Genomic DNA, 21121 nt, shown 5'->3' on the forward strand with positions numbered 1-21121 from the left:
ACGACATGGCACACCAGAGGCCATTTTTTTATTTACCTAAGCAAGATTACATGTTCTGTAAACAATCAAGTAAATGTTCCAAAAACAAAATGTTAGTACAGACAGAAAAGAACAGTTTATTATCTGAAGTTTTTGTCTTAAATTTGCAGACCACATCTGGATCAAAACATTTAATGCAGACTGTTTAAACACACTGGCCAGCAACACCTGACCTGCAAATAGCTACAGCATGACTCCAAAGATTTGACATATTTTCAAATTCAGCACATTTTGAAATGAATTTTGAAAAAAGGAGGAATTTTTAACAAATATCTCAGAATGAACCCTGGACAAGCTTCACATATGAATTAGTCATAAGAATAGCATACAAAGGTCAATTTACTGTCCTTAAAGAGAAATAATTCAATTTATTCTCTCCACGTTATAGAGATACACCAACAGTCTGCAGAGATATTGCACAAAAAATTACACTGTAAAAGCAGAAAGAGCAAATTCAGATCACACACACACACACACAACAGTTCATACACACAGCCACTCAAACATCAATGCAGCCTGAAGACGTATATCAGCAAATCATTCACACGCACATACACAGCAGAAAGACAGCAGAGAAACATCTACGACACACAACCAAAGGCACCTCTCCATCTTAAACTGATCAGCAGTCCTTGAAGAAAGGAATTTATACCCATTCAGACCTACATACAAAGAAAACAGGGCTGACAGAAAAGAAACGTCAGCAGTGGAGTGTCTTAATATATGAGACAGCTGTGAAATCACTCAGTTTATAATGTCATCTGTCTGTTCTCTCGTTTCAAACGTTTTAGGAGAAAACATTCGACTAGCACGCAATAAGAGGCCAGAGAGTGCAACAACATCTCCGGTTGAAGTGCTTCTCAGAGTCAGTCTCAGTCACACTGAATATTAGGTTAAATGTTAGCGATTCCAGGTTTAAGAGGTTCGAGCGAGCCTTGGACTGCAGAGGTCCAATGGGGTTACTGAACTCTAAAAACCTGCTTTTGTTTAATGCGAGTTGGCTATTAGAGAGAAAAGCACTGAAACTGTACACAGTGTGAAAGAGAATAGCTTACAAGTCCTGTCCTTCTCATTAGATGACATAATTTTTAAAGAAAAGAACAGGGCGGGTTACATGTTAGCCACACTGCAATAAGGCTGAGTCTATGGAAAATCATCTCTTTACTTTTTTTTTTTCATCTAATGTCTCACCTCTCATCAACTTTTAAGATGCATCATCACTCAATAACACAATCACCCAAAGTGGGAATGTTTAAGATTTCATTTAACACCATGAGACAGAATAAATCAAGGAAATAATGTAACTTAATCCAGTATAGCAGTGTTTAAAAATCATTGTAGAATTCTATGAGATTTTGATATCACAGCTCCGAGCAGCCACATCCAGTCTTGGCTCTCAGAGTTTTTTTTTTTTTTTTTTAGGTTGACCTCAACATTGAGGCTCCATGAAATAATACAGTAAATAAACAGGGCCACCTAGAGGCAGAACAGGTTATGCCTTACAAGAAAAGGGTTTGAAGAATTTAACCGACACACTGTATTAATTCACAAGACTGTGAGATTGTCAGGTTTGCCTTGAAACAAAAGCACAACCGTGGTTAACACTTTCAAAAAAAAAAAAAAAAAAAAAAAAAAAAAATTGAGTTGAAATCAAACTATTAACATTTGATTCAATCTGAATAACATTAAATGGTTTAAAGACATTTCAACAACACATCACCAATACATGACGTCACACTATTATGTCCCCAGCTGGTATTGAAACACCACACAGATGTTTACCCTTTGAATGGTTAAAATTAATTCAAATGTTACTTCTTCTTCTTCTTCTTCTTCCCCTGACCAAACCCCATCACTCCTTCAGCCCCCATCAGTCACAATCCGGATAGGTCACATTAAGACTGGCCACCACCATCCACCCTCTCATCCTGGCACCCCATCCTGGATTAGACAGCATCCGTTCTGTCCTTTGTGTTGAGAGCTGGTGGCTGGTGCATGATGGGAGTTGTAGGGAAAAAGCAGAAAGGCAGAGAGAGGCGTGTCCGCGAGGACGAGGCAGCGACATCACATGATTTCACAGCATGAGTTCTGTTTCCGCGCCTGCGGGGTTGAATGAATGAACACGTACACAGTCAGGAATCTAAAAAAGTCATAACCTCATAGTTCAGTGTAAATCAACCGAATCATTGGTACTTACAGTCTTATAAAAAGCTTTGGACTGGTTTCCCAGGTGCTCTGACTTGGCCACAAGATCATCCAGTTTCTCTCCTCTCTCCAGAAGACTTTCCATGGTGTTGTGCTGCAGAAAGAAAATATTTGTTTTATAAATATTGTGCAGTGTAGAGATTATGACTTGACAAGGGCTGGGGACATGCTACACAATATTTCAGGCATGTAAAGCCATGACAATAGACCGGCCTGCGGATTATTTCCCCATCATAGTTCACAGTGAGATCTAGATCTGTGGGCTGAGAAGCAACTGCTTTGTGCTCATCTCAGTAGGAGGGCATGCTTTCCATATACTACATGTGTGTTCTGCTCTGATGGAAGACAAAACAATCTTCTAATTGAAGTGAATGATGTTCAGACATTTGAGCTCAGGGAGGTAATTTACCAAAATGATCTTTGTCTCATCCAGCTCTGCCTGCACTTTGGTCATTGCGTCTGCTTCCCTGGGGTTCTGGAGAAAAACAAAAACAAGCTGTCAGATACATTTGATCAGACACAAACAGGTTGTCATACACTTCATTATCACCCTTCCATCCTTTAAGTTTACTTCAGAGCATTTACAGACACCATTTAAACAATGTCAAAACATTAGTGTAGCAACAAGTCAAGGGAATTGGGAAACTCTGAAGGCAAACAAGTCAATGTGTTATTGTTCTCAGTACGCTATCATAGTCCAATTATGGTCACAGACTATCAGGGTTTTCCTTTGATGCATTTTCTGATCAACAGATTACAAACCTGGTATTTAGAAAGGTGAATATCCAGGGCTTTATAGTTTATGGTTTCAGGATTACCAGAGGGCCAATCTATACTGTCCACTTGCCTGGAGAACTCCTCTAAAACCTGAACAAACAAACAAAAAAAAAAACAGACAGCAATCTCAATATTGAAGTTGACAGCAAAGTGCGATAATGATGCGTCTTTATTTACATATGTTGTTCATCACCTTGTCTAGCAATGTGAAACAGACTCTCTGTGGGTACTCGGTATCTGCTATGACCACAGCACTCAGGTTGTCATTTCTCACGTACACATGGCACAGGTACTCTGAAAGAAAAACAAAACCACGTTAATGATCAAAACAGAGGCGTAATGAAAATGGTACTTATGGTACCAGTGAACTCAATCATCATGAATTGTGGCTGACATTTTTTTAACATTAGCATCATGAAACGTGTCGTTATACATGTCTATCGTTTTTAATAATTCAGAATGTTTGATACTGGGTCAGTAAAGTGGTGTCTTAATGTACTGCAGAGCAAGAGACTTCAGGTGTGTTTATGTAAGAGCTGCTAACAGACAGATGGAGCTGCATGCGTGGCTGGTTTATTGTGTGTTTTATTTGATTACTGAACTTAGATTTAAAATATGAAATATCAGTACACTTTTTCACCAACAAAGCTAATTTAGTCCTAACTGTATTGTAAACATATATATTTTTGACACTTGAATTGAACAGTTAAGATTAACAGGTAAGATATACAAGTAACACGATGCACAAGGGAGGGAGAGGGGTATCAATGGGATGTCGCTTGTTCTATGTTGTGCATCCTCTATTTACAATACAGGGGTGTCCTGGTGCATTAGCCACCAGGACACCCCTGTATTGTAAATATTTACAACATACTTCTGCTTCATACATAACAACACCAAGTTGATACTGCTTTTGTGGACTGGGTAACACCAGACATTGTGTGAACTAGACCAAATACCAAAAAAAAAAAGAGGACAAGTTAAGCGTTTCCAGGCAGAATTAAAATCACTATATCTTTATAAATAACTTTATGTAATGAAAATAGCTATGAGTTTAACATTTGAGTCAAATTTGGTAAAAAATATGTTAAACTGCAATCAAGTTGGCTAAAATTAAACTTTTGAAACACTCAAACTGGGCTGAACCTGCCATTTTTACCTTGTTCTTTGACAGAGGCACGAGTTCCATGTGATGTCCGTTCAACAATCAAGGCACTGGTGAAGGTCATGAACTCCTGAATACTAAACAAACAAACATAAAAAAATGTCTCTGGTAGGAAAATAACATCTGTATGATCAGGCAAATATTATTACTTAAACTCACTTTGAGGCTTGTAATCTATTATTAAACTGACTGCAAAACTAAACCAAAAGACTGAAGGGAAGGTTCAATGTTACATATAGTATGGTACACAGAAAATGTAAGTAATACAAATCAAATATTTTTCAAATCTGTCTTAAAACAACATTCAGATGCCCATATGAACACTGTAAATGGTTTTCCTCGCTGTAATCATTCCTCCTGTTCATACTGGCTATTAAAAGATCCCCTTCAAATGCACTTTTAATGTAAGTGATGGGGGCCAAAAACCACAGTGTGCCCACAATCATTATGTGCAAAAATGCATTTAAAAGTTTATCTGAAGTTCATATGAGGCTCCAGCAGTCTGTGTTAGTCATATCAAGTGGATATCTGCCACATTTACAGTCTTTTTAGCATCAAACTCCCTCTTTGAGTTTCTTTGGACAGTGTTTCCCTGTTGAGCTGCGGTGTAAGTATAGTAACAAAAAGAGAGACTTTGGCACTAAAAATACTATAACGTTGAAAGATATCTACTTGATTTGACTAATTTGGACAGCTGAGGCTTCATATTAGCTTCAGATAAACTTTTCAATACATTTTTCCACAGAAGGAGGCTTGTGGATTTTGTCCCCCATCACTTACTTTATAAGTGCATTATGAAGGGATCTTCTAATGGCCAGTATGAACAGGAGGAATGACTATATTTATTTGGTCATCTGACTGTTGTTCTAAACCAGACTTGAGAAACCGTGAACCCGTCCTTTAAGTTAAACTGTTTCATTGCTCAGATATGTTGGCTGTGGTCTGTCAAACCCACCTGGAGCGCTGAAAGAAGCTGAAGGAGGAGAGATCGTAGGCCGCTTTTAGGAGGTTGGATTTGGTCGATCCTTTATAAAGGACACTGAGGCTGTAGAGCTTCATGTTGCCGCTGGATCAGTCCTGGTGTGTCAGTCACAGCAGATACGATCTAATGTGGAGGATGACACAAGCAGAATCACATGAGAGCATTATCTCTTCTCCAGCTCAGCTGCCTGTTAGCTTACAAGTGAAAGTAGCCGCCTTGTTATTAGTTAACAAGCTAACCGGCTATTGTTTATCTTGAATCAATCTTTTTATTGTTGATGTCGTTGTTGTTGTTTTGGTGGCGACAAGTTAATTAGCAGATGGTGAATGGTACAATCGCACCAGAGTGCTAATAATTTAAATATGCGTAAAACTTGAACACATTTCTAAAAAGTTAAGTGAAGCAGACAGTTAGCTACAGATGCTATCTGGTCTTCGTGAGGCCTTCAGCTAACTTACCACACAGCAAACTGTTTGATGGCCGATAAAGCAGCAGGATAAACTTTTTAGTCCACAAAAACTAAAACTCGCCCGTCTGTATCGAAGAAACACAGCCACCTAATCACAATATAGTTTACGCTAAAGTGAGCAGTTTACAAGATGCAGATTGGTGACCAATCACCACGTCACGATCCTCGAAAGGTCCAACGGTATGTTGGCTCCGGGGGAAACCAAACACGCTTGTGTTTTCATAGTTCCGGCTGTAAATCAAGAAACCGTCTAGATCGCTTTCAGATATTTGTCATTTGTCCAGTCAGTGGGATATCTTGCGATTCTAATTAATAACCAGCTTGAGACAGATTTATTCAGCCATAAATTGGCAAAAATAAAAAAGCAAGATCTCATCATGAAAAGGTGTGTAAAGTTTTAATACTCTGAAGGGCAGAATTTTGTATTCTCCTTTCCCCCCTCTATGTTGATAAAGAAAATATGATCCATTGATTTTATTTTTGTATTAAATATGATTTTTTGACAATATACTGTATTTGAAAAGAAGACTGTATGAAAAATGGCATTTCTGATGAAGGTTTTTAAAAGTCTACAGATGATTTGTTAAATGATATAACTTTCGTCTTCAGGCATGATATAGACTAATTAGCTAAAAAACAAACAATAAAGGCAGTATAATGAATTTATTAGAAGATAAATAATTGACATATGACTGCTAATTAATTTGCGATGATGATAATGATGATTATCATTAGTGAATGGTTACCAGCTCAAATTACATTATTACGATTACTACTACTACTACTACTACTGCTACTACTACTACTATTATAATTACTATTATTTGAGACATCTGTGAGTGGCCCTGTGAGTCTACCAACTGTTTTTTCAACCAAAGACATGCCACCCTCAACTGATGTTTTCTCTGGTAATCTTGCTCCATTTAACAATTTCCTCCTGGCCACTTAACTCAGTGGTCTTTTCCATGGCAGGAGTGTGCCTGTAATCCATTGCCAAGGCAACACACTGAAATCGTTTTCAGCCTTCAGGTGCATCTGTTGACAGGCCGACTGTACAGAGGAAAGAACTGATTTTTTCTTTCCTGGAACTATAAGCTTTGCTTGCTTTTAGATATGGAAGTGACTTTGTCAGTAAGGAGGCCAGCTACTAATTGGAAACTTGCTTAATATTTTTCTTAATTTTATTTTTGCCCTAAAATGTTATGGGTCATCACTGGAATTAAGGATTGGATGGAAAAGTAAGTCTTTTACTCGATTTCCTTTTTTTTTCTTTAATTGGTTTTTGGGGCTGCTCCAGTGCGCCGATGCGGATATTGACTGGACCTGTTAACCACAAGAAGGAGGACAAGCAACAGGTTTTTACGTATTATATCTACAGGAATGAAGATGAAGACATATTTTTTTCATATGTCTTTCCATAATGTAGACAAATGCTCGTGTTATTTTATAAAAATACCTGCAACAATGAAGATAAATGCATAGATATTTCATCCAATGATATTTCATTTCACTGTTTACCAACTAAAGGCCTTTGAAATTACTGCAGATATGTAAATATGTTTGAGACTTGCTGCTGAACATTATGTAGCGCAAATGTGTTGGGAATACAATAATGGTTGGGCAATATCACATAAAAGGATAATATTTTATTGACACGTGCACGGAGTTAAAACGCCAGAACAGCAGAAGCATAAGAATCAAATCAAAGCTCCTGGAGGACGAGTGAACAGCACTGAAGAGCACTGATGGTCGGCAGGACATTAGTGGTTTAAATCCTCGTCGTAATACGATGGATAAGGTAAGAAAAAATTTGGCTGAGGTCATAAAAGTCTTTACTGTATCCTACTGATGACATACTGTATGTTGCTTCTCTCTCTCTCTTTGCATAATGCTGCTGCTGCTTCTCTTTTGCCTTTAACATGTTCATTTCACAATCTGCAGCTCTATCTATCTATCTATCTATCTATCTATCTATCTATCTATCTATCCATCTATCTATTTATCTATTTATCTGTTTATAAGCAGATAATTAAATAAGTGAGTAGGTGAAGTAAGTAACTAAGAACATAGGTTGATGTATATCCAATTAAGTAAAAGTGTAAAGTGTGGGTAGGCAAGCCCCTACATGAGTATGTAAGTAGTCTGACTACAATTAAGTAATTAAGTAAGTAAAATGCCAGTAATTCAATAAGACAACGTAAAAAGGTAAGTAAGTATGCAAATGATTGTGTAAGCACAGTAAGTTAATTAGCAATCTTGATTTCTAGAGGCCTGGAGCTGTAGATGGGCTCCATGGCCTCAGTATGAGAATCATTCATAGTTCAAGGACATTTTTAAGAATTTCTGAGCACCATAAATAGACGTAATTAGCTACACACAAGTAAGCATCTGTTCCATCTTTGCTTTAATTAGATGTAGCACATGTTTCAGACGGTTACATGTGACAAGACTGAGGTGAAAGCTTTCCACCTCACTGTACTGATCCTAATGAATCAACTCATGTGCAGCAGTGTACGAGCTGTGACACAAATTCCTTGATGTATGAGGTAATATACTGTAAGCCTAAAGATCTTTACATTTCCTTTTCCTGTAATCTAGCAACACGTTGTCTCGGTCTTTGAGGTTTACTTTGTGAGACACAGCTGGTTGAATGGAGATCCATCAGGCAGGCCTCTGTGCAAACAACCCAGAAGGTTAAATTAACCGGATAATCAGCTATTGACAAGCACTTGGCACACATTCAACTCTTAACCGTACATGGACGCAACACAAACTGAACGTCACAGTTCTCAGTGAGTGTGCATGTATTCCCGGCACTCTCCTGTAGTTAGACCCAGCCGACAATAAATACACTCTTTCTGGTCAAAGTCAAAGTAGCCTGATTAAATTCATACTTTAGCAGCCGTTTAGCTGGCCCAACACACCTAAAACACACATTTATAAACATTATTGATTTATACACCAAATGACCTGTCAATTGTTTCAACCCATCTGACACACAGGTGGGTACATTCTTACAAATGTTGTGAAGGCAAGTATTGTTCAAACCCAAAGAACTTTATTTTGTATGGAAGAATTTCTTTTTACCCAAACTTAAAACCAGTGGTGGAAATAACTAAGTACCTTTACTCAAGTAGTGTACTTAAGTAAAATTTTGAGGTGTTTGTACTTTACTTGAGTATTTCCATTTTATATTACTTTATACTTCCAATCCACTACATTTCAGAGGGAAATATTGTACTTTCTATTCCACTACATTAATTGACAGCTTTGGTTACTTTTCAGATGAAGATTTGACACAATGGATAATATAACAAGCCTTTAAAATACAACACATTGTTAAAGATGAAACCAGTGGTTTCCAGCCTTTTTGGTTTTTGAAGTCTTACAAAAAGCTGTGTGTAGTTGGGGTCACATTTCAGATGTCTGTGAGTTGTTAACAGCTCCACCAAATAGTGATTTTTTCCCTCTAAACTTCTCACATGGTTTCATTTCAATAAATGTTCAAATGATCCAATATTTCACCAAAAATCAAAGATTAGAGAAAAAGTCCAAAAACTGAAAACAGATTTGTGTATCAGAACTTCGTTTTTTCTTCTTTCCTCTCCCATTGATCATCTTATGACCCCTCAGATTTATCTGGTGACCCTTTGGAGGGGCCTGACCCCTAGGTTGGGAACCACTGGACTAAACTAGCTAACTATATATAAAGTAGTTCAAACTAGCTCCACCTCCAGCAGCTACAACAGTAACATGCTGCTTACACACTGATGCTTCAGCATTAATAATATAATGATGACATATATAATAACATATCAGTTAGAGGGACCAAACCACTAGTTTTACTGCAATACTTTGACTACATTTTCCTGCTAGTACTTGTACTATGTACTTTTACTTCAGTAGGCTCTTTCATGCAGGACTTTTACTTGTAATGGAGCATTTTTTACATTGCTCTATTACTTTTACTGAAGTAAAGGATGTGAATACTTCTTCCACCACTGCTTAAAACAACTTAAGGGGACTTTTAAGGAGAAAATCGAGGTTTAAACAAGAAATACACATATATTTTTAGGTCACAGGTCACACTATGCCTCATGAAAGCAAAGAATAATTTACCAAACATAGTCTTTTTTGCAAGGGTATAAGGCCACCTGAAATTGTTAATTTACCCTAATAGTAAGGGGTATACATTTCTTTACACTGACAAATTAAGGTGAAATTTTATTTGATTTATTTAATAGTGTTTTTTAATTTTTACTTTTTGAAATAAGGACTCATTGGATTTAAGTCTCATTTTCAAGAGTGTTCTTACCAGGCAGCAAAAACAGGTAAACAACATGAGAAAGATAACTCACAACATATTTGATGAGATCAAACTAGGACAGCCTTGATGTTGTCAAAAAGTATGAAAGAATTTTCTTTTTTCCCAAACTTTAAAGCTACTTAAGGGTTCTTTTAAGGAGAAAATCAAGGTTTAAACAAGAAAAATACACATATATCACATGCTAGAGTTTATAAATTATGAGCAGTATTGGATTATACTACTATACATAAATGTGTGTGTCTGTATGTCAGTATCACTATTAGGGTTTACTTAGAGATCCTAGTGTCAGGGCACTGGGGGAGAGGATCACGGTTACCTTACAGACAGAGGTCAGAGCTTTTTTTAGCTCTGTCCTCTGGTCAGGTAAACTACTAGAACTGATAAGCACAGGCAGCCTTTAGAGGTCATTCATCCCTCACTGTTGCTAATTTAAGACGTGATTACAATTTCACAAAAACGTGCGTAACTCTCTGGGGGCCTGAAGTTCCCTCATGGAGCAACCCTAAATAAAAAAAAATGATGTGTTCAGATGTCTTGCTTCATGTTAAAATTTATTTTATTGGTTGTGTTAGTGAGCTGCAAAATGTGAGTCAGTTGGGTCAGCTATGTAGGTTACAGGTCACACCTTTCCACATGAAAGCAAAGAATAATAGACCAAACTTATCTCAAGTCTTTTTTGCAATGTTATAAGGCCACCTGAGATTGTTTACATAAGCTAACAGTAAGGCGTATACATTTCTTTACACAAGCACTAATTGGATTAAAGACTCACGCTCAAGCGAGTCTTTACCATTCACAACACGAGCTCACAACATGTATTACAAGATCAAAATTAGATGACCATTTATGATAGGTGCAATTATCAACATTTGTCAAGTCATTTTCAAAAATATCATGATGACATAATTCATAAAATCTGCAGACAAGCATTTAGTATGATGAAGTAGAGCACATTTTCAATGTTAAACACGTCAGCATCTTATTCATTTATAAATGTTACTATGGTTTATTTAAGGGTTTTTCATCAAAGGTATTGAATAATTTGATTATAGTCTCCTGCAGAGATTAGTTGTAGATAAAATGATAGAAAAGATATCAATACAACCAAATGCTTTGCCGAAATAACTGTTCATAAAGCTCAATTATCACGGTGTAGAAATAAGGTCACATAGACTTTCGGTTTGCTTTTTTCTTAAACTTTTGACTACCCTGTGTGTGTCTGTGTGTGTGTGTGTGTGTGTGTGTGTGTGTGTGTGTGTGTGAGAGTGTTTGAACCTACGTCTGCAGATGGGGTGAGATTTGGAAGAGGTGGGCGTTTGGTGAAGCCAGCCCACTTTACTTGAGTATAAAAACAGCTGAGGTTCTCATTCACTTCACTGGCTTTGCACACACACACGGTAGACACACACTCAGCACACACCTAGAAACACACACACGCAGAGACTCATTTTGAAGATGCCGTGTGTCAGCTCTCATCATGACCAGATGGTGAAGATGCCTTGTAGTTACAGCTCTGTGGTTGATAAAATCCTCATAGTAAGACTCACTTTTCTGTCTCCAGTTACAGTATGAAATAACACTTTTGTTCGACTCATTTGTGCTTTTTTTGATTTATGTTTTTTTTTGAGAGGAAAGAAGCGTAATCGCTACTTTGTCCTGTACTTTATTTAAAATATGGTTGGATGTGGTAACTCTGTAGCAGTATATTTCATTTCTTTCTAGACATATTTGATTGTTTTGTGTCATAAATGATAGATTTGTATAGTTCATTACTTGTTCTTTCATTTATTCTTTCTTGTTGTCACTACTTCTGATTTTTCCTCCTTGTTTTCACTGCACCATCATTTCAAAATGAGTAAAAGCTCCTCTAGTAGTAAGTAAAAAATAAAGGTAATTGGCTTGTGTGCAGCTCTTGACCTCTTCTCTCCTTTAATTGCAGGTAGAGCAGATCCTGTCAGAGTTCAGGCTGAATAAGGAAGAACTAAAAGAGGTCATGAAGAGGATGCAGCGTGAGATGGTCAGAGGACTGCGTTTGGAGACGCATGAAGAGGCCAGCGTCAAAATGCTTCCCACATACGTCTGCTCCACCCCTGAGGGATCAGGTACGTACTGTTTCTTGAGAATCAAATTCTAACTTTTTAGATAAAATCCTGCTAATGTGACTAAGATGTAATCCACTGCTTATCATCTAGGCAGTGAAAGCCTGTATGTGCACTGAGATGTGGTGTGTGTTGTGACAGAGGTGGGAGATTTCCTGGCTCTGGATCTGGGAGGGACAAACTTCCGTGTGATGCTGGTGAAGGTGGGCGCAGACGAGGAGAGGAGTTGGAAGGTGGAGACTAAGACCCAGATGTACTCCATTCCTGAAGATGCCATGACAGGGACTGCTGAAATGGTTAGTGACTTGTATTTTTATAGCAATTCTATTTCAGTACCAATAATTAATGATTTTTCATTGCCGGATATTTGTAGTTGTCCACTTGTAGAGCAGACATTGCTGACATGGTGATTTTACCCATCAAACAGTATGAAAAATCTCAGAAATGTCTGGTTTTCTGTAAACACTGGCATAACGTTGACCTTAAAACTCTCAGACTTAAATCAGCACTAAATTTTGCATTGAGTTTTCCACATCTCATACCCTGTTTCTCTCTCTTCTCTCTCTCTCTACTTGCAGCTGTTTGACTACATAGCAGAGTGTATGTCAGACTTTTTGGACAAACACCACATCAAGCACAAGAAACTTCCTTTAGGTTTTACTTTCTCCTTTCCAGTGCGACACGAGGACATTGACAAGGTAGGATATTCTACTGTATTGGACAGATTTTAAGTCAATGATAAAAAAAAACAAAAAAAAAGCTTGTCTTTGTTCATTCATATAAGCTAGATGCTCTGTTTTTCCTCAGGGAATCCTACTTAACTGGACCAAAGGCTTCAAGGCTTCTGGTGCAGAGGGAAACAATGTTGTGGGTTTGCTCAGAGATGCTATCAAGAGACGAGGGGTAAGTTGCATCAGAGAGAATATTTATTATAATAAACAGCAAAAGAGAGATTTTAACACCTAGCCTTGATGACAGTTAATACATTGTGATATTGATGTCATGCAGGACTTTGAGATGGATGTGGTTGCCATGGTGAATGACACAGTAGCCACCATGATTTCCTGCTATTACGAGGATCGCAGCTGTGAAGTTGGGATGATTGTTGGTAAGATGTCATAAACGCACACAGAGGCATGCTCACATGCACTAAAGATAAACACACTTAGTCACAGAGACATGCCGTTTCAAGCGTGTCTGTATTTCTGCTTTTTCATCAGGTACAGGTTGTAACGTGTGTTACATGGAGGAGATGAAGACTGTGGAGCTGGTGGAAGGGGAGGAGGGCCGGATGTGTGTGAACACAGAGTGGGGGGCATTCGGAGACAACGGGGAGCTGGAGGAGTTCAGACTGGAGTACGACAGAGTGGTGGACGAGACCTCGATTAACCCCGGACAGCAGCTGTGAGTCAAAGAGCACGTTCAGTTCAAACATGCATTAAAATGTACACACAGGAAAGCTTGTCATGTATTTGACCCAACTCTATATGTCTTCCAACATCCTCCTTATGCACACGCATTAATGATAAGTGTTATTCATCAGGCATTCAGGCTCATAGCAATATCTCATTAAAGGTACTGCAAGTGAAACATTAACTTTGGCATTTAAAACATGCCACACTCGCTTTCTGTTTTTCATAATTAATCCTCCCTGACAATACTCACCTGACTCTCACCTGAGGTCTCTGTGTAGTTACTAAGGTAACAGCTGTTTTTCCTGAGGATGCTTGTAAGTGGTCAGGGCCCTCATACGTCAGTGGTCAGTCAGCAAGTGGGGGTGTCAGATTAATGATCCCTCTCCGCTGCTTGCCATAGTGCCTGTCGGCCTAATGGCTGTTTACCTTTTACACTAGCAGCCCCTTTACACAGACAACTGCTGAGCCCAGCCTCACTCAGCCTCTTAAGCACTGACGTTGCATCTCTCATCCGCTTTCCTTCTTTTCCAACTTGTGTAGAAAAGGAAAGTTGTTTGCTCATGTGGTTTTTGACGCACATATCCTTCCTGTTTCTTCCATCATTGCAATACCCTCTTGTTGTATTGTTTTCTCCCCTTTCCTATAAGTGCTTCTCTGGTTTTTAAACTCACTTGTCTCCTCTTGTGTTCTTGCATCCTGTAGATACGAGAAGCTGATCAGCGGGAAGTATATGGGTGAGCTGGTGAGGCTTGTTCTGATGAAGCTTGTGAATGAGAACCTGCTGTTTAATGGAGAAGCCTCAGAGACGCTGAAGACACGCGGTAGCTTCGAGACGCGCTACGTCTCACAGGTGGAGAGGTGAGCATCGACGAGTGCTAACCTGGCTGAAATCATTCACCAGAAACAATTATAAGATGAAAAAAATTCACATGAAGATAATAAAAGCAGCTTTAAGACAACTATTTTCTTTTAATGATGCCTAAAAATCTGACAAAAATAAGATATGCTAAGTTTAGACTTTATACCTACAAGCTTATGTTGATGACATAACTTTATATAACACAAATATGTAGGAGGAAGCTATTTGGTTCGCTTTAATTGTTGCTTGATTTAATATTCTGATTTCACCTGATTCTAGTTTTAGTCTGTTTTATGGGTTTTACTATTTTCAATTATTGTCAAGCTATCTTTTTTTATGAAACATGAAGAAGCAAGAACGTTGATGTACAGAAATTCACATGATGTGCAAATACGCATCAATAAACTAAACTAATATTTTCATCTTGTCTTTCATCCTTTTGTTTTTAGTGACTCTGGTGACAGGAAGCAGATCTACAACATCCTGTCCTCGCTGGGTGTGCTGCCGTCAGAGCTGGACTGCGACATCGTACGTCTGGTCTGTGAGAGTGTTTCCACTCGCTCGGCTCACATGTGCGGCGCAGGACTCGCTGGTGTGATCAACCTAATGAGGGAGCGACGCAGCCAAGAGGCCCTGAAGATCACAGTGGGGGTTGACGGATCTGTTTACAAGCTGCACCCATGGTGAGGAATGCAATGCCTGTCTTTTAAACTTCTAAATATCTCAATTGTATTAAAGTGCTAAGAGAGTAATAAAATCAAGCAAGGAAAATACATCCTAATCCTAATATAGAACATTTTCTTATTTCCCACACATAACTCTGATTGCTTGTAGGCTTTGAATTAAACTCTCAAAATCAATATTTGTGTGAAGAAAAGAGACAACTGAACAGTGGAGACATTCTGTACAGTAAACACTGTTTTTTTTTTCTAGTTTCTGTGACAGGTTCCACAAAATCGTCTGGGACCTCACACCTCACTGCGAGATCACTTTCATCCAGTCAGAGGAGGGGAGTGGTCGTGGAGCAGCCCTTATCTCAGCAGTGGCCTGTAAGATGGCTGCATGCATGCTGACACAGTAAAGGGAGCTGTGTACTGAGCACTGAAGCGAGCTTGGCTAAACTCTGATCTGACATCGTTGATGACATGTCATCCAAAGCTCTGTCCTTCCTCAGGCTCCGGCTGAAGGATGTTTGTCTGTGTGGAAGCAGGAGGGATCCTTATCACAGGAAGATGCTCAGACAAGAAAGCAACAGACAACTTGATTTATAGACTCCATGTAGGTAGTATTAGACCAACTTGTTGCAATTTAAAGATGTTTCTGAACTTGAGAATTGGTTGACTGTTGCACCCAACGGCATTAGGTGGCATGAAAGCTCATTTTAAATACCTGAGTATGACTGCCTGTTGATTGTTTTTGGGTATGGACTGACCCATTTTAAAATGTCTAATGTTGTATTATTGATGATGATATGTAATATAAAGTCAGTGTAAAGTGGTTGATGTACAAGACAAGTATTATTTTTTTTGTAAATGTATGACTAAATTAAATTCACTGAGTTATTGTGTTGTAATTTGTTTGTGAGGAATGAATGTCTTCGGAATTGTATATTTAAAATCAGTGTTTACAACTTCTGTGTATTGGCCAATAAGTTGTAGTCTCATATGTGCATAATAAAATGAGTTTTGAATGTTAATAAGCTGAACTGTAAATAAAATTGCTTAATTATAAACTATTGTTCTTTATTTTCATGCTCTTTGTTTCATATCTTGCTGAATATTTTTGAGTTTTGATGAGATTTCTGAACCTTTAAACAATCTTTTTGAGACAGTGACCTTTTTTTCCCCCTTTTTTTTTTAAAACTTATTTGTCAGCTCATGGCAGAATGTCCAGGGTTGAGAAACAGCACCATCAAAGCAATGCTAAAGTAATGACTTCTCAGTAATGTAATGCCCCATTAATGCAATGACGATTTGCAGCTAACAGCATCATAATCCTGTTAATGTTCTATTACTGAGGTAAAACCTACTAAACACGAGTATAATATGGTAGATTTTGGGGGTTTTATTTCAGAAACACATTTGAAAATGGATCCCAAAAAACATCTACAAGTTAATCTGACCATATCCACAGAAATAGCAGCTATTCACATATTGTTCATTATTTTTTATGGTGCTTATCTGAAAATACAATGGGATTTTTGATAATCATAGCAACAATTTTGCATTTCAAAAATGTCACCCTTCTTGTTGATTGCTGTTGTGATGTTAATTGGTTCTGTGCCTATGAGAGCTCTTTTGACTTTCTTCTTGTCCTCCAACACCATCATTCCATCTACAACAGACTTGTCTACTACAACTCTGATATACGCGCAACATTTATTCATTCATCATTTTTCATAGTCACCATTAACTGAAACTTTGTTTTTTCCTGATAGTGTAACTAATATTGTTATAACTCTACTTTCACCACTTATTGGCTGAGGACATCCCCCCTCAGTCTGGTTGAGTAGAAAAACCTTAAAAACAATGATAAAACCCAATGCTGTGACAATTAGGTCATTACATTTGTGATGGGTGACAGTAATTATGTCATTGTAAATACAGTATTTGATTAACAGGGTTATGACATGAGTTGCTGACAATTTGTATTTGTTTTGATAATGATTTGGTGCATTACTGGAGCATTATAAGAGATCTCCGAATTTAGGTCTTCTGTGTTGATAAATCATACTGACCAAAACTTTGCAGTAACATTGCACATACAAAGCTGCCATCAGAGCTTGATTTCACCTCTGAGGAATTATTTAATTTGGTGGGGTGACTATCAGACTTTCAGAGGTCATGCTCTCCTGTTTTCCTCTCTGCTCTCTACTCCATATCTCTATTTTCCAGCCCAGAGGAATCCTGCTTCACCTCTTATCAGGTCCCTTTGGTGACACACACAGAGCAGTTGTGGCCATGTAAGGGACTATGCTTTCACCATGGCTTATTATAGGAAGGCAGAAGATAACATGGGCCATACATAAAACCCACCCCAGCATCACACCTCGGCTGGGAGTCCACATAGGATCACACACAGACATGGTAAGTCCATCAGAGATTTTAAACTTTTTTTGTGGTAATCGAAAAACAGTCAGTTTCAAACTGTTTCAAAATCTAATTAAGCGGCAAGAAATGTTGCAGAAATGTTGTTATCAAAGCTGTCATTTTTATACTGATCATTTGTATACACAGACACACTACATTAAAACTGAGAACCTGCAATGAAAAAGAGCTTGACACACCAATATTTGTTGTTGGGTCGACTGATTTTGTGTTCATTCTTTCAGGCAAGTAAGAAGGCCTCCAATAAGAGACAGAGGGGACAGAAGTCCTGCTCCAATGTCTTCTCCATGTTCGAACAGTCGCAGATTCAGGAGTTCAAGGAGGTACAGTACAATATGTGGTCCTGCTTGGAGTGACACAAAATAGATGTACTGTATTAACACTACAAAGATAAGTTGATGGCTGTTTTGAGTTCTCAAAAAGCGTGACTTATGATTTTGACTGAAGGAACTTCCTGTACAAACCAGTTAATTTACCGTCAAAATCATGCAAGAAAAGGTTGATATTCATTAAATTCAGCAGCTGTAAGTCTCTGTAAGACCACTAAAATGCAACCACTGCTAGTGTTTTTACTATGACTGTTGTAGTTTCATTATCAGTAGTTGCCGGAATAATTCTTCAGTCGTTGCTGGGAGAAATACTGTGTCACCATCTAGTCTTAACCTTTATTTGAATCATTAGAAGTAAATTTCATGATTTATCCTATAGGCTTTTGGCTGCATTGACCAAGACAGAGACGGTGTTATCAAGAAACAGGACCTGAGGGAGACTTACGGACAACTGGGTATTTTCTTTTTCTATTACGTCTTTCTTATCTTTTTCATCCACTGATTTATACCAAATAATCATAATTAAGAAGAACAATAAAAAGCTCTGCTGACGAAACCCTCTCTTGATGTCATATTTAATACATTTGATTAAATTAATTTACTCAGTGTGTGTGTCTTTCGTTGTGTGTGAACCAGGAAAGCTTAATGTCAAGGATGAGGAGCTGGATGAGATGTTGAGTGAGGGGAAAGGTCCCATCAACTTCACTGTGTTCCTGTCTCTGTTTGGGGAGAAACTCAATGGTGAGAACTTTTCAAACAAATCTTTTAATTCTTTACGTTGTTACTCTCAGATGATGCTCAATGATGCTCTGTTTTCCTGCAGGGACTGACCCTGAAGAAACCATACTTGCTGCCTTCAAGCTTTTTGATCCCAATGGGACAGGCTTTGTCAATAAGGACGAGTAAGAGAAATTAAGTGAATTAACTTTCATGTTCAACTTAGTCATTTTAGCATCTTATTCTAGTTATCCTCTAATTTTTACCTTTTTTTTTTTGTCTTGTCCAGATTTAGGCGATTACTGATGAACCAGGCTGATAAATTTACAGCAGAGGAGGTTTGTGTTTTCTATTTTCCCTGTTGTGACAGACTCTCAAACATTTCTTTAGTATACATTTTTTCTGCATTTCTATTCCCAATTTGGAAGGTCCCAATTGACCGACTGAGTTCACCAGCCACATTGCCTCTTCCTAAAATTTCAGGTGGATCAGGCCTTCGCTGTTGCTCCCATCGATCCAACTGGCAACATCGACTACAAGTCGCTCTGCTACATCATCACACACGGAGATGAGAAGGAAGAATCCTAACAAGGATTGTTGTCCATGTAGTCAATTCATACAGGTCATCTAAACACGCTGATATTGCTAGTTGTGTGGCATGTCATCAAAATATAGTAGTGACAGTTGAAATATCTGATTTGTCTAACTTTCTTTTAGGGCAAAATTGGCTGTAATAAATACTGTTATTGTGTTTGTATTGAACATTGGCTCCCTTCTTTGCTTGCCGTTGAGAATAAAGTGTTGGGCTCCTCATTAGCCTCTTTGTTAATTGCAAATGCATATTTTATTAAGCAACAGTGTACAGTATATAAAATAAAATGAAAAAATCCAATATCGTAAAAGAAAAATCTCAAATCACACAAGCAAGCAGTCAGCAAAGAAATGTCTGTTAAAGTCTTATCTTTGTGATTATTTAAAAGAACATATTAATCTCAACTAAACTCATCAAGAAATACATAACTTGGGGCAGTACTATAAAAGTTAATGAAAGATCTGTATAGAGAAGAGATATAAGGACAGGGTTAGAACCTACAACTCAAATTTAGATGATTTTAATATTTTCGGTTCATCTGAAGAATAACTGGGTAATACTTTACTTTAGGTCCCCTTATCTAGTATCTATAAGACATATACAAACATTTAATATGTGGTTTATAACACATAATGTAGTAATAATGTAGTTGTTAGCAGATATAGGTGTTCATGTATAGTACCAGTCAAAAGTTTGGACACATTTTCTCATTCCATTAAATGAGAAAGTGTGTCCAAACTTTTGAATGGTACAGTATGTATTTGTCAACAACTATAACTCCTCCTGTGGGCATCAATTAATGGATGCTAGAGGATAAACAGATGACACATAAATGACTGTATAGTAAATCACAGTTTCAATAATATAAGATAAATATAAGATAAGTAAATAAGATAACTACTGTAGGATACATTAATAATCACTTTAAAAGGTAAATCTGCTTCTATATCTGTTTATAACTACATTATAGTGTGTTAAAAAACATGTATTACATGTTTGTATAGCCTAGTGTTATTGTGGGAATTCTTGTTGTACTGTAAATTGTATTCCTCTGTATATTGACAACGTTATGACAACCAATGAATACCTTTGAGGACCAAGCGGATAAATTCAAAAATGCATGAAACTAAGAGGAAGGCTGTTTTTCTTGGTCAATGAAAAGCTTTGAGATACAAGATTTTTCTACATACTGCTTGTAAAGGACAATTCCTAAATATCCTGTGGTAAGGTAGAGTAATTCATGGGGCCCTCACTGCAGTTCCATTCTTCTTGGACACTGTTGCCATGGATACAACAACAAACACCTACATAAACTCTCACAGCCACATTTTGCTGCTCACACAGCAAACAGCCAGTCAACAACAAGACAGCAAGGAGTGTGTGAAATCCTGCAAGGCAAGCTCCACTTCCAGCACATCTGCAACAGCAGAGTCGTATCCAAATGACTGTGAGTTTATTTTTGATATCTGAAATCTGCAGTTCCACTGGCAGTGATGCCTATTGCATCTGGAGCAACAGGCAGGGTGGATGCAGGAGTAGGTCTACAATCAGGCACAACATGGACAACAGACGAACTGAAGAGGAAGACCAAATTCGCCAACAAGAAATGTGACTCCTATCTGCAGCGGTGGGTAGATTACTGAAATGACTGTACTGAAATGTAAAATTTAACAGACCATGGTTCACAATGTTTTGCACTTGCAATTGTTTTTCAGTAACAGTTACACAGCACAGAGAATATCATCTTTCAAAAGCATATTATAGGGATGTTGATGCAGGAAAAAACATTTGAAGAAATCAAACTTATGTTTCTTTAACTGACAGAGACAATGAAACACTAGATAAAGGCCCAGTCTGCCACCTTTAAAACCTTTAAATTGAAGGTATATTCACAAAAAAACAAAAAAAAACCCCTGAAAATTTTGCCATACATATGAAAAAAATGCATTTTGTGATCTGAATGTGATCCTGGACTTATTCTTCTGTTTTCCAGCAGATAATTAAACATGGCTACACATGAGTAATGACAACTAATACAG

At 37.8% G+C, this 21121-nt stretch overlaps 3 protein-coding genes across 4 annotated transcripts; 2 read left to right on the forward strand and 1 right to left on the reverse strand.

The window, feature by feature from the left end:
* Positions 1-13: 13 nt before the first annotated feature.
* ykt6 (YKT6 v-SNARE homolog (S. cerevisiae)) lies at positions 14-5830 on the reverse strand. The gene is made up of 8 exons (XM_044376400.1): positions 5627-5830; positions 5142-5291; positions 4181-4263; positions 3215-3315; positions 3007-3111; positions 2654-2719; positions 2237-2338; positions 14-2139 (listed from the first exon to the last, which is right to left on the reverse strand). Exons 2-8 carry the CDS (start codon positions 5243-5245, stop codon positions 2104-2106), a joined length of 597 nt encoding a protein of 198 aa, XP_044232335.1. The 5' UTR covers positions 5246-5291; positions 5627-5830; the 3' UTR covers positions 14-2103.
* Positions 5831-6544: 714 nt separating this feature from the next.
* Positions 6545-16058, forward strand: gck (glucokinase (hexokinase 4)). Of its 2 annotated transcripts, none has more exons than XM_044376412.1 (10): positions 6545-7435; positions 11904-12066; positions 12205-12359; positions 12642-12761; positions 12871-12966; positions 13072-13171; positions 13284-13467; positions 14181-14336; positions 14787-15020; positions 15271-16058. In XM_044376412.1, the coding sequence occupies exons 1-10, from the start codon at positions 7427-7429 to the stop codon at positions 15416-15418; spliced, it is 1365 nt and encodes a 454-aa protein (XP_044232347.1). In that variant the 5' UTR covers positions 6545-7426; the 3' UTR covers positions 15419-16058. The 2 variants fall into 2 exon arrangements, with proteins under 2 accessions (XP_044232347.1, XP_044232356.1); XM_044376421.1 differs by lacking the exon at positions 6545-7435 and adding an exon at positions 11405-11500.
* Positions 16059-17294: 1236 nt separating this feature from the next.
* Positions 17295-19303, forward strand: myl7 (myosin, light chain 7, regulatory). Its single transcript, XM_044376457.1, has 7 exons — positions 17295-17423; positions 17669-17767; positions 18153-18228; positions 18410-18514; positions 18597-18675; positions 18780-18828; positions 18974-19303. Exons 1-7 carry the CDS (start codon positions 17310-17312, stop codon positions 19076-19078), a joined length of 627 nt encoding a protein of 208 aa, XP_044232392.1. The 5' UTR covers positions 17295-17309; the 3' UTR covers positions 19079-19303.
* The last annotated feature ends 1818 nt before the right edge of the window (positions 19304-21121 follow it).

Source organism: Thunnus albacares, chromosome 2 (genome assembly GCF_914725855.1).
Source record: "Thunnus albacares chromosome 2, fThuAlb1.1, whole genome shotgun sequence".
NCBI classification, from domain to species: Eukaryota; Metazoa; Chordata; class Actinopteri; order Scombriformes; family Scombridae; genus Thunnus; species Thunnus albacares.

Excerpts from the sequence above, each read along its gene's own strand:
- gck (XM_044376421.1), top strand. The coding sequence starts at position 11,420 with ATGCCGTGTGTCAGCTCTCATCATGACCAGATGGTGAAGATGCCTTGT. Across the intron at positions 12,067-12,204 it reads CTCCACCCCTGAGGGATCAG|AGGTGGGAGATTTCCTGGCT; the intron begins GTACGTACTGTT and ends GTGTTGTGACAG. Across the intron at positions 12,762-12,870 it reads GACACGAGGACATTGACAAG|GGAATCCTACTTAACTGGAC; the intron begins GTAGGATATTCT and ends GTTTTTCCTCAG.
- ykt6 (XM_044376400.1), bottom strand. The coding sequence starts at position 5,245 with ATGAAGCTCTACAGCCTCAGTGTCCTTTATAAAGGATCGACCAAATCC. Across the intron at positions 2,720-3,006 it reads TTCACCTTTCTAAATACCAG|AACCCCAGGGAAGCAGACGC; the intron begins GTTTGTAATCTG and ends GTTTTTCTCCAG. Across the intron at positions 2,339-2,653 it reads ATGAGACAAAGATCATTTTG|CACAACACCATGGAAAGTCT; the intron begins GTAAATTACCTC and ends TTCTTTCTGCAG.
- myl7 (XM_044376457.1), top strand. The coding sequence starts at position 17,310 with ATGCTTTCACCATGGCTTATTATAGGAAGGCAGAAGATAACATGGGCC. Across the intron at positions 17,768-18,152 it reads AGATTCAGGAGTTCAAGGAG|GCTTTTGGCTGCATTGACCA; the intron begins GTACAGTACAAT and ends TTTATCCTATAG. Across the intron at positions 18,515-18,596 it reads GTTTGGGGAGAAACTCAATG|GGACTGACCCTGAAGAAACC; the intron begins GTGAGAACTTTT and ends GTTTTCCTGCAG.